The 14886-nt window shown below is 41.4% G+C and overlaps 2 protein-coding genes across 2 annotated transcripts in view; both read left to right on the top strand.

Moving 5' to 3' along the window:
- Positions 1–4334, top strand: part of Wdr35 (WD repeat domain 35) — a 53766-nt gene extending 49432 nt beyond the window's left edge. Inside the window, exons 25-27 of the mRNA XM_028772218.1 lie at positions 103–259; positions 2626–2866; positions 3124–4334. Of these exons, the coding sequence (XP_028628051.1) occupies positions 103–259; positions 2626–2866; positions 3124–3274 (549 nt within the window). The 3' untranslated portion in view covers positions 3275–4334. The remainder of the gene's footprint in view (positions 1–102; positions 260–2625; positions 2867–3123) is intronic.
- Positions 4335–7222: 2888 nt separating this feature from the next.
- Positions 7223–13552, top strand: Ttc32 (tetratricopeptide repeat domain 32). The gene is made up of 3 exons (XM_028772231.1): positions 7223–7422; positions 12176–12342; positions 13154–13552. Exons 1-3 carry the CDS (start codon positions 7283–7285, stop codon positions 13291–13293), a joined length of 447 nt encoding a protein of 148 aa, XP_028628064.1. The 5' UTR covers positions 7223–7282; the 3' UTR covers positions 13294–13552.
- The last annotated feature ends 1334 nt before the right edge of the window (positions 13553–14886 follow it).

Genomic DNA, 14886 nt, shown 5'->3' with positions numbered 1-14886 from the left:
GTTATGTTATGTTATGTTATGTTATGTTATGTTATGTTATGTTATGTGGGGTGAGGCTGTGTGTGTCTGTAGGCTGACAGAGTGCACTGGCTTTTCTCCCAGGCCACTTCTGCTTTAGCTGGCTTACTAGAAGAGGAGGTTCTCTCTACAACTAGTCGGTTCACGGATAATGCTTGGAGAGGAGCCGAGGCCTACCATTTCTTTATACTGGCTCAGCGGCAGCTCTATGAGGGATACGTTGACACTGCGTTGAAGACAGGTAGGCATGCCATGGAATGTTTGCTGGACATCTGAAGATGGTCCAGTGAATAGGAAGGGCTAGCTTCTCCATTTGTCTTTATATTAATTTTAATATTTCCCCATGCTTTTATCTATATGTGCCAAGATTATGAATATACAGTTTATTTTGTGTATTCTTCTTTTTGAAGTTTTCTTCCACTTTTTAAAAAACAGTAGTTCACAGAAATATCAGATACTTTAAATAATAAACAAATTATATTTGTTATTTGTATTCATATGCTTCCTATTCAAAGCCAAGCGTTTAACTGCCCAGCCCACAGTCTTTTAGAGGTACAGACGACTGTGCCTGTGTCCATGGAACTCTCGACACTTCTTGCAGAGTACTGGAAACTTGTGTGTGCCTTAATAGTGCTTAAAGGTATCTCCATGACATATACATTTCTGTAGTATTTATCTTTTTTCATAAAGTGATTCATTTGTTAGTAATTTCAACCAAAATAGAGAAGTACAAAAGACAAAATAATGGCATAAAATAATTTTGTAACTCAGAGATAACCATTGTGCATATTCAAGTAAACTTTCTTTTCTCTTTTTAAGTAGAAAATCACATCAATTCATTTAGTTTTGTTTTATTTTCTCTCTGCGTGTCACTCTCTCTGTCTGTCTCTGTGTCTCTGTCTCTCTCTCTCTCTGTGTGTATGTGTGATGAAACAGTATTTCATTATGTATCCTAGGCTGTCCTTGAACTTGTAGCCTTCTGTCTCTGCCTGCCAAGTGCTGTAAATTAGAGGCAAGGCCACCACCATGCTTCAGGGAGATGTATTCTTAATTCCTCCTAGACTATTATCATCCATTCCCATATTTCTGTGCCAGTACTGTCCTTTTCTTACCTATAATCTGTTATTATTACTAATGTGTCTGTGTGATTGTATGCCACTTGAGTGCAGGTGTCAACTGAGGCCAGAAGAGTGTGTCAGATCCCCTAGGGCTGTGGGTACAGGTGGTTATGAACACTTAAAATGGGTGCTAGGAACCAAACTCAGGGCCTCTGGGAAAAACTTTAAGTGTTTTTAAACCACTGAGTTATGTCTCCATCCTCTACTTACATTTTATTTAATATTTAAGTTTTCCGCTATCTTCTTTCTAAAATAATTTTTAGGTATTGTATTCTTTTGTATTTCTCCAGCCAGATGAACTCATAATCTTTTTGAGGTTGAGGTAATTTCAATGAGGTCTTATTGGACTTTTGATTAGAACTACATTAATTTACCAAGATGGGATCACTAATATGTCAGTAATGAATTTTCTCATCCAGAAACATCAACTTTTAAAAACCATTGCTGTATCTGTTTTTTGTTTGTTTGCTTTCTATAGAGAACTTTAGTTTACTTCTGGTATGTCCCAAATGTTTCTTTTGGAGCTTATTCTTATTTTTATTGTCATTAGTAATAGGACTGTAAAAAGGTTGTCCAATTGGCTATCAGTTATATAAAGAAAATAATTTTGATTTCTTATTTTATAACAAATCATTTAATTTTAATTAATGTGACATACTGCAGCTTAAATATTTTACAAGTCACGTGCCACTTCTAGACTTAGCTAAAAGAAACCCCACTTCTGAGGCTCTTCCCTTATTGGGTGAAGAGGTCCATACACTCCCTCTTTCTGTGTTCCAGTATGAAATGAAATTGTTCCGTTCAACTTCTTGTCAACACTTACCTCAGAACTAACTGGTGGAACTTGTAACGAGAGGACGCAATGGATGTATTGTTCCATTGGTCTCTTATACTATCAGAAGGTTATTTTTTTTTAAATTTCAGGGTCTAGAGAGGAAAAGCATACAAATGGATGACAAATCCGATGCTAATTCTGCAGTGCATTAAAGAAAAGATGCTGTCTCTAGAGCAGAAAGATTCCAGATAAGATGTAGCAGCTGTCAAAGTAAATACTCTGGGCTAGCAGTGGGCATCTCATTTGTACCCAGTTGTCTGTTACCTCAGTGGAACAAAGAACACAGAGAATATCATGCTACTGTTTGTTCTTTGTGAGCAGAAAACATTATCTTGAGAATTACAGCTAATATAGCATTATTCCTTGTCTGGAATGACACAGAAATTACTGGATCAAATGGGACAAAAGCACACGTCAGTATTGAAACCATTCTGTCTGGAAGTGAGCATGGCTGCGTGAGTCATTGTAGTGTGACTTCACTCTCAGAAATGGGGTTATGAACTCTGCCTCCTCCGCTGGTGCTCCTACCCCTCAGCATTGTCTTACATTTACTAAAGCTCATGTAGGTTAAGATAGAACAGCGTCTATGGGTCCTGTTTCACACGTTCACGCTGTACTTTTCTTTGCAGACACTAACTGCCCCATCTTTTCTAGCTCTTCATCTGAGAGACTATGAAGACATCATTCCCTCAGTTGAGATCTACTCTCTGTTAGCACTCTGTGCTTGTGCGAGCAGAGCCTTTGGTACCTGTTCCAAAGCTTTTATTAAACTGGAATCTTTAGAGACGCTCAGTGCAGAACAGAAGCAGCAATATGAAGACCTGGCTCTGGAGATCTTCACCAAACACACACCGAAAGACAACAGGAAGTCTGAGTTGAACAGCCTTCTTGAAGGGTAGGTGCATCATTACCAGATGCCATTTACCTGATTAGAAGCTTGGATAGAATAAAGCACTAAGTTGATTTTTTTTTTATCCTACAAGGGTGTAGTAAACCTATATTTTTCATTTAGAGAAAAGTTTTTATTAAAAATATTGAGATGAAAGTATTTTTTGAAATTTGTCTTGGAAATTTTTATCCTTCAGTATTTATAGTACAGTAAGACTAATCACATATTTGAGAGTCTAATTGTTTTCTCTCTTATTTTTACAGTGGGGAAGGCAAACTGCCAACATGTATTGCCACTGGAAGCCCAATCATTGAGTATCAATTCTGGGTGTGCAAAGTCTGCAAGCACTATGTTCTTGCTCAGGAAATCAGTAACTATAACTTTTGCCCTTTATGCCACAGTTCAGTAGAATAAAGGAAAAAAGTATCTCAATTGTAAAATACATGAAGCACATATACTTATCTGTACCTGAATATGCAATAATGCTTGATTTTCTAAGGGTTCATATGAAAATCAACTTCATCATCTGCTAGTTGTATTTTTGTATGGAATATATATTACAAAAGAAAATAAAAAGAGGGCTGGAATGTGCTCAGTGGTAGAGTGCTTTCCACGCATGCTCAAGGTCTTGGGTACACTGATAGTAACAACAACAAAAAAAAGATAATTCATACATCACAGTGCAACTAAGAGATAATTTGATTATTTTCACATAAGACTTACAGATGTAAACTTATTTTTTTCTGTAGTTCCTATCTGTCCGTTTACAATTTATATAGATTATATATAATTTGTGGCAAGTTACCACAGAAATCCTCTCAACCAGAAGTAATTCTCTCTTGTCAAGGTTACTGGTTCATTAGAGAGCCCTTGGGAGGTAGATGGGATGGCGGAGGGGCGAGAGGAGAGACTTGAAGCCCAGAGTTGATATAACCTGGATTTCAGGGAGGTTAAGCAACTGGTGAAGGACATGACCTCTACTTCTATTTAAGGATTCAATTTTTATATTTTCATATGAGGAAATGGCATTTAAAGACTTTTTATTGTTTGAAGTTTTAAAGAATGTTTTATCCTCATTCAAGAGGAAGCATTTGGTCCCCTTTGCTTGTAATAAACATTAACTGATTTTGAGTAATGCTGTTGTTACTTATCATCAAACTTATCCCCAGCTATGCCATGGTTCAGAGTATTCTGGTGGCCTAAATGTGGTCCCCGCAGGCCTAGCATGCACTAAATGTGGCCCTGGCAGGCCCAGCATGTACTATATGTGGCTCCGGCAGGCCCAGCATGCTGGTAAGTGGTGCACCTGCACAAGCACAGCCGACCTGCTCTTGTCCACCACACACAGCTCAATATCTTTTGCTAAAATGTACTTTAAGATCACTTTTCTGTATTCTCAGAGCTCAGATCATAGGGTTTTCTGAGAAATTATTTGAAGTAAACATGAAAACAATTAAATTCTGAAGGAAAAGAATGACGTTTATCCCATGGCTCCTTCCTCTATAAAGTATGGAGATGTGGCATTTGCATTGTCTTTCTTTAGACATTTTGGTGGCAGACAGACACACACAGACACATACACAGACACACACACAGAGGTGTACACAAAATATATATCACATGGGAGAAAAACCCAACAGTCTCTTTTAGGCAAATATCCAGTGACTGGAAGTGGCAGAGAACTGTGAGAATTGTTCCCAGAGAGACTACATAAAGTCCACACTCAGAAGCAAGGAAAGAATTGCTTCAAAGTAACAGAGTATTAACTCTGTTGCCACAGTTCTAGACTCCGATTGTGGGTATCTGAAATGGAAACAGCGATATTATGTTGCCCTCTACTGTCTGCTTTTATAATTCTCAATTTTTTAAAAAAAAGACATTTATTTATTATGTATACAGCATTCTGCCTGCATGTAGGCCTGCAGGCCAGAAGAGGGCACCAATCTTACTACAGATGGTTGTGAGCCACCATGTGGTTGCTGGGACTTAAACTCAGGACCTCTGGAAGAACAGCCAGTGCACTTAACCTATGAGCCATCTCTCTAGTCCTTTTCTCAATGTTAGAAAGTATTTTAACTATAAAAGTAACATGTTTATAGTATTAATATTCAGGAATGTTGAAATATAGATGAGAAAGTAAAAGTAGTCTTAATCTTTTAAGAACAGTGTTCATTTTTATTTTTCTTGACTTTCAGAAAGCAGGTGAAACTGAATACATGTGTAAATTACAAACAAGTGTGTCACAGCAGGATCTGGTTGTTCTCAAGCTATTTCTCTAACTAAAAACAAATCAAAAGACTAAGACTTACTGAAGTGCTTTCTTATATGGCACAGATTGAATTTCTGGTTAGTAAAATTTAGAGAAATCTGCCTCTGGGAAGATGGCTGAGCAGGTAAGGTGTTTGCCATGCAAGAGTGAGGACTGGGACTTGGGTCCTCAGCACCCACATAAAAGCAGGCATTAGTAACCTGCCTGTGACCCCAGCAGTTGAGAGGTACAGATGGGATCTCACACGGAGATCCTGGGCAAGCTGGTTAGCTGGACTAGCAGAATTATTAGCAAGCACTGGGGTTTAGCATGAGACCCTGTCTCAATAAGGTACAGAACATTCGAGAAAGAAATTCATCAAACACTGGTCTGATACCCACGAACATATGCATTTACATGTGAACACACACACAGGCATCTTCATACACGCACAGCCATATACACAAAAGTAGAAGCTAAAAGGGTGAGAAAGATGGGCCATGGGAATGGTAAGGGTAAGAAAAGCACACATGGTCACCAACACAAAGGCTTTAGTCAGATGCATTTATGTGAATTGAGAAGAGCACACAGTTTCCCCCTTCTCGTTCCACTAATGTGGTATGTTACACTGATACATGGATTGAGTTATCCTTGTATTTCAGGAGTAATTCTCATTTGACTACAGTGCATAATTCATTTAATATGCTGGTATATTTGATATGGTAGTCTTTTGTTATGTTTTCTGTTAATGCAGGCTGGAGGAAGGTGGTGCAGCCATTTTAAAGGCTAGGCTCACAACCAAAATGTCAAGTTTTGTATTGATGCCAACCAGAATGGATATTGTCAGACACTGGTATCTCAGCAGTATTGGGTTTACAGATGAATGTAAGATGTGTTCTTTGCTGATTAATTTTCAGAAAGAGTTGTTAATTCAGTGTTGGGGTTAGAGAGATGGCTCAATAGTTGAGAACACAGGCTGACCTTCCAGAAGTCCTAAGTTCAATTCCCAGCAACCGCATGGCAGCTCAAAATCATCTATAATGACATCTGATGTCCTCTTTTGTCATGCAGGCATAGATACAAGTTAGAGCAATCATACATAAAAAAAAAATCAGCATCTTTACTAGTAAGTTAGAGGTTTGTTAGAATTTTCTAGCTCCTCACAGTTCAGCATTGGTAGGTTCTGTTTCTATTTACTTCCAAACCCGTCCTTTACAGAATAAAATGCTCTTCTCTTTCTCTATGATACTAGCCATTATCTGACTTTAAAAGACTTTGTTTTCTTCCTAGGCTGCAAGGTACTGAGGACGAAAGCTTTGCTCACTATATTAATGCCAATTTTTAAATTGTGTTTGCCACACCATAGACTTAGTATTTATTCTTTCAGGAGGAAGTTCTATGTTAAAGATGACAATCACTTTCCAAGTATCTTTCTTCTCTGACCTTTACTTTTAGCGCCAATTCTGCCAAATGCCTTATAACATTTATTGTGTGTCATGGTAATAACACCAGTCTGGGTCACTTACTCCGTTCACAGTTTTGGGGGCTGGGGAGTCCACGTATGTACAGGCCCTCTTCCCTCACGAAAGCATGGCAAAAGACATACAAAGACACGGTTTGGAGTGGTCTCTTTGCCTTTTAAATGACTGGCACTAGTCCATTCATGAGGGCGGAGCCCATCTGCATTGGGCCCCACATCAGCACGCTGTTGGATTAAGATAGCCACTCGTGAACTTGGGGTTGTGGTGGTGAGGCACGACATTCAAACCATAACACTCATTTTTTATGCATTGAAAACTGCTCGACTTAGATAACTATGTTCCACTTTTTAGTTTTTGTTATTTTAAATATTTAGCTTTTAAATTCAATCAGAATTAGTATATGAACACTGTATCTTAAGTGCTTCCTTAAGGACAAACGACCCTCTCTAAAACAAAAGAAACTGACATCTATCCATCTAATTTAACATCTAATCTATATATGAATACATATGTCACAAAGATTTCAATCCTCTTTATTTCCCGCTAACTTCGCCAGGCGCTACCAGTTATCTCGCGATATTACGGGTCCTCAAACGGGACAAACGTCCTCCTCCATTAGCGGCGCGCTTCCTTTAGCCAATGAAGTCCGGTGAGCGATAGCTGTGGTTCCGCTTCCACCGGGGCGAGGCGGTTATGGCCGTACGGCCAGGCCGAGAGGGCGGAGAGAGCCCGGCCGCCCTGGCGATGGCACAGGCTCGCTTCGCTAGGGGCGAGTTTGCCGAGGCCCAGGAGCTATACTCCGCGTTCATTGGCCAGTGCGCGAGTCACGGGAGGTAACTATCGCGAGAGCCGGGCGGCGGGGCGCGTGGGTGGTCCCCAAGCGGACGCGCGGACCTCGGAGTCTTGGTCTCCATAAAGGATTCCCTCGGTGTCCTGTCCTTCGGGGAGGTGGACGCTTTGGTTTCCCCCAATGCCCAGGCTGCCGGAAGCCGCTTTCCTGGGCAGGGAAGGCGGCCGGGTTGCGCCGCGGTCCTCGGGACCACAGCGACGCCTTTGCGTTCCGGACGCGAAAGTTCCGGTTCGGCACCCGCTTAAGCACGACCACTGCACCCAGCCGTCCCGTTAGTGTTTACCGAAACGTCACAGCACACTCCCGGTAGTTAAGGATTGTTCATAGGACCTCGCTATACCAGCACAAGATTCCTTTCTGTAGAATATCCAGCCAGCGATGAAACTTTTATTGCCTAATACAGCTCTTTGTTATTTGGATGTTTGGGCTCGAGCAGTTTATCAAGATGTGCACATCCGACCCCTCTTTATTCCTAGTCTGCTTTGAGTCTTGAGAAAACGGGGTTGTAGGTCGAACCAAATGTCCGACAATTTGTCTTCTAAAATTTTGACATCTAGGGGTCTTGATAGGGCAAAAAAATAAAAATCTCAAGCCAGGCAGAGGGGCGTGTGTGTGTGTGTGTGTACGCGCGCGCGCGGGCACACAGGAAAAAAAGGAAAAAAAAAAGCAAAAAAAGAGCAAAAACCCCGCAAAGCGGAAGAGGATTTCAGGAACCCTCAAATCCGTTCCCCTGAGGGCTTAAGGGACTGAGGGTTGGTCAGTTTGAACACAAGGTGCTTGATATAGGTCCTCAGGTTTGCCCTAAGCGTGTCCTGATCCAGCTTTGAACTTATGCAGTAGCACAGCATATCCATCAGCAGGGGATCCTACTGGTGGAAGAAAAGTAGAAAAGCCTTTTTATTAGGCTGCCAGGTTTTTGTTTCAGGTCAGCCGGGTAAGGAAGAAGTAGGCCAGATTGGACGTTCACTGTCTTTATTATCTAGTCTTGGCTCCTCTCCTGACGCATCTACTTATCAGGGAGTCTAACTCCCAGTCCCTTTGAATTGTTTGTCTCAGTGTCTTTGTATTGGTTGTGAATTGATCGTTAAACCTGGAGACTCAATCCAACTCAAAAATGAGAACGTTTCTGTCTGCAGGTTAACATTTCCACTGTAATCAATTGAAGCCTTCTTTTACTCTTTGTGATGTTCACAGCCTCATTATCTTCTTGCTGATGCCTGGATATGCAGCACTAGTTACTTCAAGCTTTGCCTTTGTTTCGCTTTATGTAATGTGTGGAGTGAACACAAAGAAACTGGACATTTTTTTCCACTTCCTTCTTTCCTTCCTTCCTTCCTTCCATCCTTCCATCCTTCCTTTCTTTCCTTCTTTCCTCTCCTTTCTGTTTTTTTTTTTTTTGGGGGGGGGCTAGCCCCAGCTGTTCTGGAACTCCCTCTACACACCAGGCTGGACTTGAATTCAGAGATCCCCCTGCCTCTGCTTCCCAAGTGCTGAGATCACAGGCAAGGAGCAGTGGTCCTGTAAAATTTTTATATCAGAAGGCAAGCTTGTCTTTGCATGAGATCTAATACTGAAGACTGCATTCTTATTTGTTTGTAAGACTTAAATGGAATTAAGCCAGAAAGGTAAAATTGCTTTCTCATTTTAGTACTACAGTATTGGGATACTTAACAGAAATTTCTTTTTTGAATACAGTATTTTTGCTAATTCTTAGAGAATTTCATACAGTGTATTTTGATAATCCTCACCCCCCCACTACTCACCTTAATTCCTCTCAGCTCTGCCTCTACTTCCCTTCCCCCTCTTTTTATTTTTATTTAAGTTACCAAGTCCCATTTTGTGCTGCCCCATTTATTCACAAATGTGTGGCCATCCAGGAGATTGGTTGACCTACCAGGGGCCATACCCTTAAGAAAGCTAACCCTCCCTCCATTCCTCAGATGCCATTGACTGTTGGTAGTTCCTCTGGGGTAAGAGCACCCTCCCCATGCTGGAGTATTGACTGACTTGATCTTGTGCAGGTCTTGTGCAGCCAACCACAGCTGTGACTTTACAAGTGCCAGTGCCCAGGAGACCCCATCTCACGGTGTCTGCCCTAGTCCCAGGCTCATCCAGTTTCCCCGCCTTCTCTTCGCCATTCCCGAGCCTTAGGGGTGAGAGAAGGTGTTGATGGGAATCCCATTTGTGGCCGAGCACTCCGCTGACATTTGCTAATAGAAAATTCTGCAGAGGTGGTAGAATGATGTAACCGTCTCTCTCTGTCATTTCCAGCACCACTCCTGATAAAAAGGCTAGCAAGCACAGGAGACTTCATTTCTGTTCTCGTTTAGCCTCTAATGGGCTTCTTTAGGAAGTTTCAGGAACAATTAGTGATAGGTATGTGGATGTTACATGAGCTTCTTATTCTTTCTCATTTGCACATGTCAGCCCATGAACCCGTGTCCACCACAGCAAGTTAATCTCTGCCCTTTACGGGCTAGAAGATGCGTCGGGCTCAGCGAGACCTCCGCACTCCCGTGTTCCAGTCTCAGCGTTACTGTATCCCGTGCACCTCCTTTCTATGGCCAGTTTCTCATTTGTAAAATGGACTTTCAGTCTCCATAGAGTTCAAAACATGAAGTCTACCAGTTCCACATTTCCCTTTACATCTATCTTTGGAAGTTTAATTTTATTTTTTAAAATATTGGGTCATTGAATAATTCTGAATAGTACTGACTGCTTTCATGGGGCCCAATGGGTAAAGGTGCTTGCCACACAAGCCTGATGACCTCAGTTCAATCCCTGGAATGCATGACTCTGCACTCACATAGTGGCACCTTACACAGAACAATTAATAAAAATTCAAAGAAGAAATATTATGCTTAAAAATACCAGTACTTTAACAATGAAAGTCAGTGATATTAGTGCCTCTCTCTCTCTCTCTCTCTCCCTCTCCCTCTCCCTCTCCCTCTCCCTCTCCCTCTCCCTCTCCCTCTCTTCCTCTCTTCCTCTCTCCCTCTCTTGTTTTAAAAGATTTCTTCTAAATTCATATGGGTGTTTGCACACATGTATATGTGTGGACCAGATGCATGCAGTGCCCATAGAGGACAGGAGAGGGCATTAAATTCTCTGAAACTGTGTTCCAGATGTTTGTGACCCTCAGTGGGGATGCTGGGTCCTTTGGAAGAGCAACAAGTGCACTTAACTGTTGAACCATCTCTCTAGCCCTTGCCTACATCTTTAAGATTGCAGACAAAATGTTTGCCTTTATGGAAAATAATATTTTAGAGTTTGCCTTAGTGAAATCTAACATTCTAAGATTATCCAAGGATAAGAATTTATAACAAAGCTTTGAAACCTGAAGGAATTAATAATGAAAGTATTGCTGAAGTACTGAGGTGGTGTCTCCTTAAGTTTGGGGTAGCAGTTCAGCTGGTGTCTAACACCGTTACAGCCTCCTCCTGTTCGTGAGCCTTAACAGTGGTATTAGTAGCTTTCAGAGGTGTCTGTCTTTCTCAGAGCTGACAAAACAGAAAATGTCTAAGTTACAACAGTTCCTTCTACTATTATGAAGTCTCAACTGCAGGCCCATGTGGGTGTGGTGGTACATGCTTTGATCCAGCAGAGGCCAGCCTGTCCAAAATAGTGAGTTCCAGGCCAGCCAGGGTTACATAGTGAGAATCTGTCTCAAAAAAACTGGAACAATCAAATAAACAACCCCCGCCCCCCAATACAAATAAACTGCAAGAACCTCCGTGTGCTAGCGTAGTCAGGGTCCTTGTCTGAGTTGTCAAGGATTAATATGTCTGGTAGAACAGCACGGGTCAGGGATGTGGCTTATCAGCTACAGGTACTTGCTGTGCCAACCTGGCAACTGAGTTCCATTCTTGAAGCCCAGGTAAAGGAGAAAAGACAGAACTGACACCACAGAGTTTTAACTGAACTCCATACACCCACTGTGGCATCCCTGCTCACACACACGTGCAGTAATACATTAAAAAAAATAAATTACTGCCGTTACCAATACTTTCTGAGGATTATGTTTTGTACTGTGGGGTATAGCAAAAGAGAGAGAGGTGAAGTATGTAGTTCATCCGTTTGACTTTGGGCGATAAAAGGGAAGGAAGAGGGAAGACAGTAATACCCCTGGCTCCAAGCAGTGAAGATAATTTGCATAGGCAGTGAGAGGGAGGAGGCTTTGACCTTGTGTGGCTCCCAGCCACTGGGTGTTAGGCCTCTCACAGGAAGTGCAGAACTGTGGAATATTACACCTATGGCTAACCACTGCTTAACCAGTGTTTCTTTACTGTGGAAAATGACCTTAGATCTCATTGTTTGAAGACCACCTACATTTTAGAATAAATCAGTAAGTGTCCGTGACACTTCTGTAGCACACTGTTACCTGGTGAGCTTTCCTTGCTCAGCATGCATTTCTTCCCTCCAGAGAGGGCTCTGAAAAAATAGTCAGCCATCAGTTTAGAATTCAGCAAAACATGTTGGCAAAGAACAAGGGCTTTGAAGACTCTAATAACATTCCACGTACTTTAAAATCCACGCTGCGTTGTAGCCCCACGAAGGTCGCTGATGGCCGTCCACGGAACTTGATTTCTGTTTCCACATGCACCATTTCTTCAGCTTGGCGTTCCAGCTTCCACACAGCCTGTTGTAGCTCTGGAGTTTGATGGTGCTCCAAACAGCATGGAAGTGGGGGGCTGGGGGTTAACAATGTGCTTTTAATGTGAACTTTTTGTTTAAAGCAAATGTAGCCCTGAGGATTTGGCCACCGCATATAACAACAGGGGGCAAACCAAGTACTTCAGCGTTGATTTTTATGAAGCCATGGACGACTACACATCTGCCATAGAAATCCTGCCCAACTTTGAAGTTCCCTATTATAACAGAGGCTTGATTCGCTACAGGCTGGGTAAGGTGGTTTCGTTTTTCACTTTTTTATTTTTTATTTTTGCTTTTCTCGTGGACTGTATCCTGTTGCTTCAGAGTGATCAGCTGTTCTGAGGGAATCAAGTTTGACAATTATGTGAAATTTAGGTCTGGAGCTAAGGAAGGAGAAAGCGTCCCCGAGTGTTTTTAGGCATTTGCTAGGCCTTACAGACCACAGCGGGGGACTGTAGTGGGAATGGGACCTGGACGCAGGAGCAAAGATGACCCCGCGCCTGCGCAGACCCAGCTTCAAAATGAGGGTAATGCTGATGAGTGCCAGTGACACTTTCTAGTTGAAGAGGCAGGAGACAGTCAGAAGTGAGGTTTTTAGAAGCCTGGATTAAAGGGGCTGTGGATACTGTTTATCTTAAAATAAAAAAGGAAAACCCGTTTCTCTGTTTTACTGCAGCTATGTAAAAGAAGTGATATAATTTTGTTGAACTTTTGTGATGATTTATATACTGCCCGTCTATAAAATCTGATTAAGATAAACCTATGACTAATTTTATTTGTTTTTATTTTTTGTATTGTCGGAGATTGAACGCAGGGCCTCATGTATGTTAGGCGAGAGCTAACGCTGCCGGGCAGCACAGTCTCGGTCACTGGCTTAGACCCACCTACTTCGTAAGGGCACATGTTTCTGTGCTAGACCATCTTAGATTACTGAGAGAGACAGCTTCCTTTTGGAGGGCTAGCTCATAGATGAAACTGTATATTCAAACTTCACTGTGCAGTTACGGAAATCCTCAACTTCTCCTTTTTCTTTTTTCTATCTCTGGGATTCTCTGCTACAGGATATTTTGATGAAGCTTTGGAAGATTTCAAGAAGGCATTAGACCTAAATCCTGGATTTCAAGATGCTGTTTTGAGCTTAAAACAGACCATTTTAGACAGAGAAGAAAAGCAAAGACGAAATGCTGAGAAAAGTTACTGAAACCTTCAGCTTGTTGAGATTTTAACTTGAGGTCCTTAAATCTGCATCTGATTGACTCTAAGATAGGCATAGAACTTTTGATTATATGTAAGAGATTGAATTTTAGAAGTGAAAGTAAAATAATGTGCTTATTAATTTCAAGAAAGATAATGTTTGCTAGATCTCTTAATAGAGTAAATGAATAATACAATGTGTAAATGTAGGAAAAATATTTAAATCATTATGTATCATTTTTAGTAAAGGCTTTATTTTTACCATACATTTCTATTCACAACTTTGTATTTTTCTTGCCACTCAGAAAAGTTACTGGTAAATACAATCAAGTCATAAACTCTCACCTACTTAAAATATCACATTTGCTTTTTCTGAATACTTAAAACCAAAACTTTCCACTGTAAAGTCTGAGGCAGGAGGATTGCTGTGATTTCTCTAAGCCTAGGCTATAGAGACCCTTCAACAAAGCCCCTCCCCCACAAAAGCCAAAGTTCTTTTGCTGACTGGCTTGAGGATGAGATCCTGATGTGACAGTGTTCCAGTCCCTAAGCAGTTCTGTCTGCACCGTCCCAAAGACGCTCTCGTCCACAGCCACTAGTTGCTGTGACACCTAATAAACATAAGACTATAACCTGCTCCACATCCAGCCCGTCTTCACATTCCCCCTGTGACTTCAGATAATTGCACCCTGCTCTCACGTCTCAGTACTCTTCCCCTCTGGGGTCATCTCCTGCTCATTTTCTCTGCACAGTGAGTGGAGAACTCGCTTACTTTACATATGGTAGTGGGCTGAGAGACAGGACCCTTGGGCTTAAACATAAGCACTCATCCTATGGGAGAGCAGTTGGAAAGAATTCATCCTACATTTCATCTTTTTTCTAAAACTCATTAAAGAGATAGGCTAAGATTTAAGTATTGAATGTAATTTCTGTCTTTAGATGCTTACTATAATGATTGATACCATCAGTATTTTTCAAATACTTAGTATAAGCCAAATACTAATCAAAGTCTTTATGAATTGATGCAGTGTAGACAGGGAGGTGACAAACCGACAAAAGCGTGTTAATGTAAAGCTTAACAATTCTGTTTTGAGTTCTGCCAGCGAACAACCGGGCTCTCACGGGCTGGGAAGAACTCTGGGGAAGCAAGCCAAAGCCAGCGTGTACCATCTACAGTTTTAAATTTTTATTGTCGTGGTTTGGCATTCTGAGATACAGCCCCTCATCTTTAGGTCTCCCAAACTGGTTTATTGCTGCTGTGGGAACGCTGTTCTGGGTAGAAATGGCCCCCACTGGAGAGAGACAGAGTGCGTTTGCTTGGCATCCAAAGCCCAACAGAACTCTGTGGCTTCAGTGGCTTCCGATGCCGTCACCACCACCACCCTTAACTAATTTCTTTCCTTCTTCTTTCTTTCTTTCTTTCTTTCTTTCTTTCTTTCTTTCTTTCTTTCTCTCTTTCCTTCCTTCTTTTCTTTCTTTCTTTCTTTCTTTCTTTCTCCTTCCTTTCCTTCTTTTCTCTTTCTTTCCTTTCTTGTCTGCCTTCTTAAAAAAAGTAATCTCATGAAGCAGAGATTAATTGTCCTGTTTATAATTTGTAAAT

The sequence above is a fragment of the Grammomys surdaster genome, unplaced genomic scaffold (genome assembly GCF_004785775.1).
Source record: "Grammomys surdaster isolate TR1022 unplaced genomic scaffold, NIH_TR_1.0 212, whole genome shotgun sequence".
Classification (NCBI taxonomy): Eukaryota; Metazoa; Chordata; class Mammalia; order Rodentia; family Muridae; genus Grammomys; species Grammomys surdaster.
This window is presented reverse-complemented; position numbering and strand designations above follow the sequence as displayed.